The 11,147-nt window shown below is 40.4% G+C and overlaps 1 protein-coding gene across 3 annotated transcripts in view; it reads right to left on the bottom strand.

The window, feature by feature from the left end:
* Positions 1 to 11,147, bottom strand: part of Dpy19l4 (dpy-19 like 4) — a 71,148-nt gene that overhangs the window by 8,174 nt on the left and 51,827 nt on the right. For all 3 annotated transcript variants that reach the window (XM_045144307.1, XM_045144309.1, XM_045144308.1), the window contains 2 exons: positions 5,667 to 5,723; positions 3,545 to 3,627 (listed from right to left, as the gene is read on the bottom strand). In XM_045144307.1, coding sequence (XP_045000242.1) covers positions 3,545 to 3,627; positions 5,667 to 5,723 — 140 coding nt within the window. The remainder of the gene's footprint in view (positions 1 to 3,544; positions 3,628 to 5,666; positions 5,724 to 11,147) is intronic.

Here is an 11,147-nt window from a genome sequence, read left to right as displayed (position 1 = left end):
TGTTAATGACAACACAAGGTTACATTGTTGGTGCTCCCTAAGAATAACTATAACTCACATCAATGGTAATAGTTAAGAGTAAATTATAAACAACGGGCTGAGATGCACCATGTAGCACATGTATGTGGAATTTGTATGCAGTGGCTAGAGGCCCTGGAGTGCCCCTTCCCTCTCTCCCCCTCCCTCCACCCTCTGATTGCAAATAAATAAATATATTTTTTTAAATTCCAAAGAATAAATAAATAAAATAAACAATGGGCTGGAGAAATGGCTTAGCAGTTAAGGCACTTGCCTGAGAAACGTAAGGACCCGGATTCGATTCTCCAGGTCCCACATAAGCCAGATGCACAAGGCGGCATATATGTCTGGAGTTCCTTTGCAGTGGCTAGAGGCCCTGGCGCGCCCACTCCCTCTCTCTCTCTCTCCCCCCTCCACCCATCTCTTGTCTCTTAAAAAAACAGAGTAAGCTAAAAACAATTTTCATAAACTTACTTGAGTGACTTAGCTGGACATGACAGCACATAGTAATAAAACCTTATAAGACCTATTCTCATTTCTTTTTAAAAAATATATTTTATTTATTTATTTATTTATTTATTTATTTGAGAAAGAGGTGGGGGGGAGGAAAGGAGAGGGGAAAATGGGCGTGCAAGGGCTTCCAGACATTGCAGACAAACTCCAGATGCATGTGCCACCCTCTGCATCTGGCTAACCTGGGTCCTGGAGAATTGAACGGGGATCCTTTGGCTTTGCAGGCAAACACCTTAACCACTAAGCCATCTCTCCAGCCCTGTTTTTTTTTTTTTTTTTTTCTTACCCCCAGGTAGGGTCTCTCTCTAGCCCCGGCTGGCCTGGAATTTACTATGTAGTCTCAGGGTGGCCTCAAACTCTCACTGATCCTCCTACCTATGCCTCCCTAGAGCTGGGATTAAAGGAATGTACCACCATGCCTGGCTGTTTTCCTTTTTGTTTTTATTTCTGTTTGTTTGTTTTTGTTTTTCAAGGTAGGATCTTACTCTAGCCCAGGCTGACCTGGAATTTACTGTTGTCTCAGAGTAGCCTCAACTCAAGGCAATCCTTCTACCTCTGACTCCCACTCCCTAGTGCTGGGATGAAAGGCTATTTGTTTTTACTTTCTTAAAAAAAATATTTTATTTATTTCTTTACTTGAGAGAGAGAGACAGAGGAAGAGGCAGAGAGAAAGAGAAAATGGGTGCTCCAGGGCCTCCAGCCACTGCAAACAAATTCCAGACGTGTGCACCCCCTTGTGCATCTGGCTAACGTGGGTCCTGGGGAATTGAACCTGGGTCCTTAGGCTTTGCAGGCAAATGCCTTAACCATTAAGCCATCTCCTGGGCCCCTTGTTTTTACTTTTGAAAATCAGGATCTCAGGCTGGAGAGATGGCTTAGGGTTAAGGTACTTGCTTGCAAAGCCAAAGGACTCAGGTTCAGTTGCTCAGAACCCATATAAGCCAGATGCACAAGGTGGTACATATGTCTAGAGTTTGTTTGCAATGACTGGAGGTCCTGGCACCCATTCTTTCTCCCTCTTTCTCTATCACTCTTAAATAAATAAATTTAAATAAAAACAAGATCATACTCAATAGCACAGGCTGACCAGAACTCATATGTAGATCAGGCTGGTCTCAAATGCATAGTAATCCTCCTGCTTCTCAAGTGCTCAGACTGCAGGTGTGACCCACCATACCTGATCTTCCACGGTTTTGAGTGTTTCATCCCTTTCTCATGTTTTTGTTTCTTCACTTAGGTCTTTAATACCTTTTAATATAGTTACTTAATATCTATCAATGGATAGATGGTTAAAAAAAATAACCTGCCATAATTCCTCTCTCTCTTTTTTTTTTAATTTTTTTTTTATTTTTATTTATTTGAGAGCGACAGACACAGAGAGAAAGACAGATAGAGGGAGAGAGAGAGAATGGGCACGCCAGGGCTTCCAGCCTCTGCAAACGAACTCCAGACGCGTGCGCCCCCTTGTGCATCTGGCTAACGTGGGACCTGGAGAACCAAGCCTCGAACCGGGGTCCTTAGGCTTCACAGGCAAGCGCTTAACCGCTAAGCCATCTCTTCAGCCCCATAATTCCTCTCTTTAACAGCCATGGACATGGAGGGAGGTCCTGATCTTGGGCATGTGATTTGTTGAGTCAACAGGACAATAGTAAAACATTGAAACTTGCCTACCCTCTCCTTTTCTTCTTGAGAACAAGCTCACCTACTATTGCAAGTGAATCTGATTCTCTGACCAACACCTACCCAAACCTAGACGTGTGAAAAATGCCATGCCAAATAACCCAGGCCCACTTGAGTTTACCAGGCCAGAAGAATCCTCTGCACTCTTTTTTTTTTTTTTTTCTTTTCGGAGGTAGGGTCTCGCTGTAGCCCAGGCTGACCTGGAATTCACTCTGGAGTCTCAGGGTAGCCTCAAACTCATGGCGACCCTCCTACCTGTGATGGGATTAAAGGTGTGCTCCACCACGCCCAGCCCCACTAACTCTTGAAAATGTGCAAAACAAGCAAGGGGTGGTGGCGCACGCTTTTAATCCCAGCACTGGGGAGGCAGAGGTAGGAGGAACGCCATGACTTCAAGGCCACCCTGAGATACAGTGAATTCCAGGTCAGCCTAGACTACAGAGAAACCCTACCTTGGAAGGAGGGGAGGGGAGGGGAGGGGAGGGGAGAGGAGGGGAGGGGAGGGGAGGGGAGGGGAGGGGAGAAGAGAAAAAGTTTGCTTATAATCCACAAAACTTTGTGACTGCCCAGTACACAGGAAAATAAAAATAACAAAATTATCAGAAATTACTATAGGTCTAATTCCGCTATTTATCACAAATAATAGTTGCTATTTACGATGTGGCAAATTGTTTCCTTGTGTGTTTTGTAATTCTACACCTTATTTTCCATTTACTTATAGAATTCTATGTAACCAGAGTTGATGTATATCAGACATCTCAAACCAAACCAGGTCCATGTATTATGCTGGTTTCTTGACTTGGAGTTTCCTGATCAAACAAGTGTGACTTCAAACTTGGAAGCGTGTGTAAATTCAGACCCAGTGCTACAAAGTCAAAGGTGGAGTTGATGTTTACTGTTGTTTCTGGCCAAGAGCTGGAGCCAGAAGAGACACAGCTACTTTGGATATTGCTGTCAGATTCCTGAACTGAGAGTGAAGCCTCTTGACAGTTCCCAACTTACACACCTTCACCCTGGCAAAGCACCACCCTTGACTAAGAGGATGTCTGCTCTTATTTATTGCACAACTTTGGTCTGTGGCAGTGGGAGCCTCCAACCCTCCAATCTGATACTTACCAATGTTGTATTTTCAACACTGAGGACAGTTTAATTAGAAATTAGAATTGCAAGGTATAATCAAAACCTATGCCTAAAAAATATAGGATAAAACTCCCAAGTTTCATGATAATGTGAAAAGGCATTGATTAATTTATTATTTCCTCTAAATTCATTAGACAGCATGCAATGATTAGTCAGTTAAAAACTTAACAGTCTTGGCCAATTTAATCCTTACTTTATCCAGGTCATAAGTTCCACTGTGTCTGGGTCATAGAATTCCTGTAGTTCCGTTAATTCTGTAATTAATCTTGGAAAAAACTAAAATGTAAAACAAAACACCCAAAGGGTATAAGTAACTGGGATGTTTAAAACTGTTGCAAAATATTCCAAAAGAGTCACTTAAAGCAAATATTCTCATAGAAAAACTGTCACAGAGTGCTGCTTTCATTCAGTGATCCACTCAGTCTTCCCATTCCAGGTAATCTATCTTATAGTTATTTTGCTGTCTAGACTCAATAAATAACTTTATCACTACCAAACCAACTAATAATCAGTTATATTATTCATGTATATATATAAATAAATTTCAGGTCAAATATTTTACAAATTTATTGGTAATTATTTTCATGTTACATTATGATAAGCCAAGGAATTTATATCATTTCATAGATATTAAACTGGAGTTACCAAAAAATATTTGAATATTAACACCGACTTATTCAGTAACTTCCTTTGTAAATTGTAAATTAAATTAATAATGACATCAGAGTACAGAAAACTTTATCAGGTGACATTCTTTTACTTTATTTTGTTTTATTTTATTTTAATTTTATTTTATTTATTTGAGAGACAAAGATAGAAAGAAACAGAGAAGAGAGAATGAGTGCACCAGGGCCTATAGCCCTGCAAACAAATTCCAGAGTCAAGTGCCACCTTGTACATCTGGCTTAGTGGGTCCTGGGGAATCGAACCTGGGTCCTTTGCCTTTATAGGCAAATACCTTAACTGCTAAGCCATCTCTCTAGCCCTCAGGTGGCATTCTAAAATTGTTTTGGCTGGGTTTGGTGGCACATGTTTGTAATCACCAGCACTTGAAACATTCAGTCAACATCACAAGTTCAAGGTTAGTCTGGATCACATCGTAAGACCATGCCCTCCCCCAAAAAGTAAAAATTTATTTTGCTCTATTATGTCTCTAATTAAAAAAATAAAAATAATACTGCTAGAGCTGGGTGCAGTGGCACACGTCTTTAATCCCAGCACTTAGGAGGCAGAGGTAGTAGGATCACCATAAGTTCAAGGCCACCCTGAGACTACACAGTGAATTCCAGGTCAGCCTGGACTAGAGTGAAACCCCACCTCGAAAAAAACAAAACAAAGAGGGGGGGGGTGGAGCCAATATTGCTGGGAGTGGTGGTGCACGCTGTTAATCCCAGCACTCATACTTGGGAGACAGAGGTAAGATGATCATTGTGTGTTCAAGGCCTGCTTGGATCTACAGAGTGAGCTCCAGGTCAGCTTAGACTAAAGAATCTACCTCAAACAAAAATAATAATAATAAAGTTGGGCATGGTGGTGCACGTACTGATTTCTGTGGGTTAATTTTGTATCCTGCTACTAACTGAAAGTGTTCTTATAAACTCTAACTGTTGCTGGTTGAGTCTTTAGGGTCCTTTATGTACAGAATCATGATCATCTGCAAATAATGATAATTTGATCTTTATTTCCAATTTGTATCCCTGTTGTTTCTTTTATTTATTTATTTTTTGCTATAGCTAAGACTTCTAGTACTATATTAAATAAAAGTGGGGCTGGGTGTGGTGGCACATGCCTTTAATCCCAGCACTTGGGAGGCAGAGGTAGGACTGCCATGAGTTCAAGGCCACCCTGAGACTCTATAGTGAATTCCAGGTCAGCTTGGGCTAGAGCAAAACCCTACCTCAAAAAAAAAAAAAAAAAATATCACCCATTTTTAGCATCTTATTTTTTTATTTTATTTAGTTATTTGCGAGGGAGATCAAGAGGAAGAGAAAGAGAGAAAGGGAATGGACGCACCAGGGCCTCTAGCTACTGCAAACGAACTCCAAACACATGTGCCACCTTGTGCATCTGGCTTATGTGGGTACTGGGGAAATCAAACCTGGGTCCTTAGGCTTTGTAAGATGGTGCCTTAACAACTAAGCCATCTCTCCAACCCTGTTAGCATCTATTTTTGTTGCTGTTGTTTTTCAAGGTAGGGTTTCACTCTCCCTGTTAGCATCTTAAAATAAGTTCCCTACACACATATTTAAGTTTACCACTACTTTGTAACTTTGTAGGCTAAATACAATTTCATGATATAAAAATCCGGTTCTTACCTCTTTCCATAAACTGAGACCTATAATAGTTGGCACAGCCATGCTCAGAATAAGAGCCTAAAATAGTAAAACAACAACAACAAAAAGGTTACAGGTAGATCTGTTTTAGACTATACCTTAGTCTCTATAACTGACTGCATATCCTTTCTTTAAATTAAAATATTTTATTTTGGGGCTGGGCATGGTGGTGCATGCCTTTAATTCCAGAACGAAGAAGGCAGAAATAGAAGGATCACTGTGAGTTCAAGGCCACTCTGAGACTACATAGTGAATTCCAGGTCAGCATGGGCTAGAGCAAGAACCTACCTTGAAAAACCTAAATAAATAAATAAAATACACATATACATATATATACACACACACTATTTTTTTAAAACCCACTTTGAGAAAAAAAAAGTGGCAGATATAGAGAGAAGGGGCACACCAGGGCCTCCAGCCACTGCAAACAAACTCCAGATGCATGTATCACCTTGTACATCATCTGGGTTAGATGGGTCCTAGGGAAATCAAACCTGGGTCCTTTAGCTTTGTAGGCAAATGCTCCAGGCTTCCTCCTCTTTTTTTTTTTTCCTTCATTTTTTTATTTTATTTTTCATTTTTCATTTTTTATTTATTAAATAGAGAGAATGGGAATGGGTGCACCAAGGCCTCCAGCCACTGCAAAAGAACTCCACACAAATGTACTATGTGCATTTGGCTGATCTGGTTCTGGGGAGTCAAACCTTGGTCCTTAGGCTTTGTAGGCAAGCACCTTGACCACTAAGCTATCCCTCTAGCCCCCCGCTTTTTTTTTTCAAGGTAGGGTCTCACTCTGGTCCAGACTGACCTGGAATTAACCATGTAGTCTCAGCATGGCCTCAAACTCAAGGCAATCTTCCTACCTCTGCCTCCTGAGTGCTGGGATTAAAGGTGTGTACCACTATGCTGGCTTTTTTTTTTTTTTTTTTTTAAAGTTTTTCAAGGTAGGGTTACACTCTAGCCCAGACTGACCTGGAATTCACTATGTAGTCTCAGGGTGGCCTCAAACTCCCTCAATCTCACGGCGATCATCCTACCTCTGCCTCCCAAGTGCTGCAGCCTCACCTTTTTTTTCTTTTAAGCCTCACCTTTCTTAAAAAATTATTTTTAAAAATTTTTTATTTGCAAGCAGAGAGAGAGAGAATGGGCATGCCAGGGACTTCAGCTGCTGCAAAAGGACTCTAGGTACGTGCACCACTTTGTACATCTGACTTTACATATGTACTAGGGAATCAAACTCAGGTCATTAGGCTTTGCAGGCAAGTACCTATTAACCACTGAGCCATCTTTCCAGCCTTTCATATCTCTATAGTGCTGTCAGCACATAATCTAGCTCACAAAGTAAATTCACTGAAGATTAATCTGTCTCAAAAATATTAAGCTATGTCTGTGAAGTCTAAGGACCCCAGTTTAAGGCTTGTATTCCTCAAGACTAATGTAAGCCAGATGCACAAGGTGGTACATGCATCTTGAGTTTGCAGTGGCTGGAGGCCCTGGCCTGCCCATTCTTTCTCTGTCTGTTGCTCTCAAATAAATCAAATAAAAATATCTTACTCTATCTATAGCTTAATTTTTTTCTCTTCTCCAAACAAAAAACAAATCAAAAAAGCCCTCCTAAGATGATCACCAGAAAGCCTCACCAACAGAGTAGACTACAAAATGGGGAACAGAATATCAAAACTCCAGACACTTGTGCCACTTTGTCCATCTGGCTTATGTGGACAGTGGGTAATCAAACCTGGGTCCTTAGGCTTTGCAAGAAGGTGCCTTAACCACTAAGCCATCTCTCCAGCCCTCAATGGAAGCTCTTAAAGCCAGAATATCCTGAAACGGAGTATTTCAAAAGTTACATGCATGATCATGGCTGCCAACCCAAACTACTGTACCCAGCAAAATTATCCCTCATACAAGAAGGGGAAAGAAAAACGTTTATCATATAGACCAGCTCTATGATTACAGAAGCACCAAGCCAGCCCTATAGAGAATACTACATGGAATCCTCCACAACCAGGAGAGAAACCAACAACACGAGGAGAGAAAAAGAAACAATCAAAACTAGAATGGGGGCTGAAGAGATGGCTTTGCAGTTAAGGTACCTGCAAAGCCAAAAGACCCAAGTTCGATTCCCTAGGACCAACAAAGGCCACATGCACAAGGTCGTGCACACATGTGGAGTTCAGCTCCAGTGGCTGGAGGCCCTGGCACACCCATTCTATCTTGCTCACTCTCTGTCTCTTTCTTTCACTCTCTCAAATAAATAAATTAAAAGTATATATTAAAAAAAAAATAGAAGGGGCCAGGCATGGTAATGCATGCCTTTAATCCCAACACTTGGCAGAGGTAGGAGGATCACAGTGAGTTCAAGGCCAACCTGAGACTACATAGTGAATTCCAGGTAAGTCTGGGCTAGAGCAAGACTCTACCTCATAAAAATAAATAAACAATAAACAAAAAACAGAATGGACATAAACACATGCAAAGCCCAAGAAAACACCAAACTTCACAAAAAAAAATTTCAACATTCCAGGGAGTAACTCAAACCTCACAATTATAACTGAAAGTTAATGGACTCAACTCTCCAATCAAAAGACACAGGTTAAGCCAAGCATGATGGCACACACCTTAATCCCAGCACTGGAAGGCTGAGGTAGGAGGATTACCATGAATTGGCCACCCTGAGACTACATAGTGAAGAGACCCTACCTCCAAAAACCAAAAAAAAAGACACAGGTTAACAGGCTGGATCAGAAAGCTGGACCCATCCATTTGCCATCTACAATAAACTGACCTTTCAATTAAAGATAAATACCACCTAAGGGTGAAAGGATGGAAAAAGATATTCCAAACAAATGGAAACAAGAAGCAAACAGGAGTGGCTATACTAATTTCAGATAAAACAGACATTAAACTAAATATAAAAGAGAAAAGGAATATCATCTCATACTCATTAAAAGAACAATACAAGAAGAAGATATTATAATCATAAACATAAATACACCAAACACTGGGGAAGAACTTAACTTCATAAAGCAAAACTTATTAGAAAATAAAATAGATATAATTCCCAATACAATAATAGCAAGAGATTTTAATATCCCACTGTCATCAATGTACATATCCTCAAAGTAGAAAATAGAGCAACAATGACCTAAACAACACCATAGAGCAAATGGACTTAACAGACATTTACAGAATAGACCACCCTAATTCTACTGAATACATGTAATTCTCAGCAGCTCATGGAACTTTCCCCAAAATAGACCATATATTAGGACATAAAGCATGTCTTCACAAACTCAGAAAAAAACGACATAATGTCCTGCAGTATATCTGACCATAATGCATTAAAAAAAATCAACTAGAAATCAACAACAGTAGTAACAGAAAACACACCAGCTCCTGGAGATTGAACAATTTACTTTTTTGTTGTTGTTCCTTTTGTTTTTCGAGATAGGTTCTCACTGTAGCACAGGCTGACCTGGAATTCACTATGCAATCTCCGGATGGCCTTGAACTCACAGTGATCCTCCTACCTCTGCCTCCTAAATGCTGGGATTAAAGGCGTGCGCCTCCAAACCCAGCTCCAATTTACTATTAAACAAGGAATGGATTGTGTAAGAAGTCAGAAAGAGTCAGGCGTGGTGGCACATGCCTTTAATCCCAGCACTCGGGACGCAGAGGTAGGAGGATCACCGTGAGTTTGAGGCCAACCTGAATTCCAGCTCAGCTCTGAGGTAGAGTGAGACCCTTCCTTGAAGTAAAACAAAAACAAACAAACAAACAAAAAACCCACAATATACCATACCAAAACTTATAAGACACAATGAGCACAATTCTTTTTTTTTATTATTTGTTTGTTGTTTTTCAAGGTAGGGTCTCACTGTAGGTCAGGCTGACATGAAATTCACTATGTAGTTTCAGGGTGGCCTTGAACTCACGACAATCCTCCTACCTCTGCCTCCCCAGTGCTGGGATTAAAGGCATGTGCCAACAGGCTCAGCTTTGAAGACAATTCTAAGAGGGAAGTTTACAGCATTAAATGCCTACGTTAGAAAAACAGAGTTCTCCAATAAATAAATTTATCTCCAATAAATAACTTAAACATTCATTTGAAGGCACTAGAAAGACAAGAACAGTCCAAACCCAAAAAGCACCAGATGGAAAGATATTAGCAAGATCAGGGCTGGGAGCTGGAGAGATAGCTTAGTGGTTAAGGTGTTTGCCTGCGCAGCCAAAAGATCTAGATTCAATTCCCCAGACCCATGTAAACCAGATGCACAAAGGGCACATGCGTCTCGAGTTCATTTACAGTGGCTAGAGGCCCTGGCGTGCCCATTCTGTCTCTGTCTCTATCTTCTTTCTCTCTGCTTGTAATTAAGTAATTTTTTTAAAGCAATTACCATGGGATATTGTTTATAATTATGGAAGTTGTCAATAAAAATATTTAAAAAATAAAATAAAATAAAGGTGTGTACCACAAACACACACACACAAAAAAAAAAAAAAAGATCAGGGCTGGAAAGATGGCTTAGCGGTTGAGGCACTTGCCTGTGAAGCCTAAGGACTCAGGTTCGATCCCCCACTACCCACATAAGCCAAATGCACATGTGTCTGGAGTTCTTTTGCAGCATCTGGAGGTCCTAACACACCCATTTATTCTCTCTTCCGCTGAAATATATATATATTGTTTTGTTTTTTAGAGGTAGGGTCTCATTCTAGCTCAGGCTGACCTGGAATTCACTATGTAGTCTCAAGGTGGCCTCGAACTTACAGAGAGCCTCCTATCTCTGTCTCCCAAGTGCTGGGATTAAAGGCATGTGCCACCATGCCCAGCAAAATAAAATTCTTATAAAGTAAATAAATTATCAAGATCAAAGCAGAAATAAATGAATTGGAAATAAATAAAACAATTTAAAAATTATCAAAACGAAGTGCTGGTTCTTCAAAAAAAATAAATAAATAAACAGATAGATAAACCACTGGCTAAACTGATCAAAAGAAAAGAAAAAGAGAGAAGACTCAAATCAATAAAGTTAGAAATGGAGATGTCACAACTCATACCAGTGAAGTTGGAAAAACCAGCAAGGCATATTTCAAATACTCTGTACTCTACAAAATTGAAGAAGCTGGAAGAAATGGATGAATTCCTTTACTCTTTTTTAAAAATATTTATTTATTTACTTACTTACTTATTTGACAGAGAAAGAGGGAGACAGAGACAGAGAGAGAGAGAGAATGGGTGCACCAGGGCTTCCAGCCACTGCAAATGAACTCCAGACACTTGTGCCCTCTTGTGCATCTGGTTAGTGTAGGACCTGGGGTATTGAACCTGGGTACTTTGGCTTTGCAGGCAAACACCTTAACCACCAAGCCATCCATCCAGCCCTCCTTTACTCTTAGCACCTTCCAAAACAAAATATAGAACAGATAAGGTTCCTAAACAAAACCATTACTTCAACTGAG

The sequence above is a fragment of the Jaculus jaculus genome, chromosome 2, assembly GCF_020740685.1.
Source record: "Jaculus jaculus isolate mJacJac1 chromosome 2, mJacJac1.mat.Y.cur, whole genome shotgun sequence".
In the NCBI taxonomy this organism is placed as follows: domain Eukaryota; kingdom Metazoa; phylum Chordata; class Mammalia; order Rodentia; family Dipodidae; genus Jaculus; species Jaculus jaculus.
The sequence above is the reverse complement of the archived record's forward strand: the minus strand, read 5'-3'. Positions and strand labels throughout refer to the sequence as shown.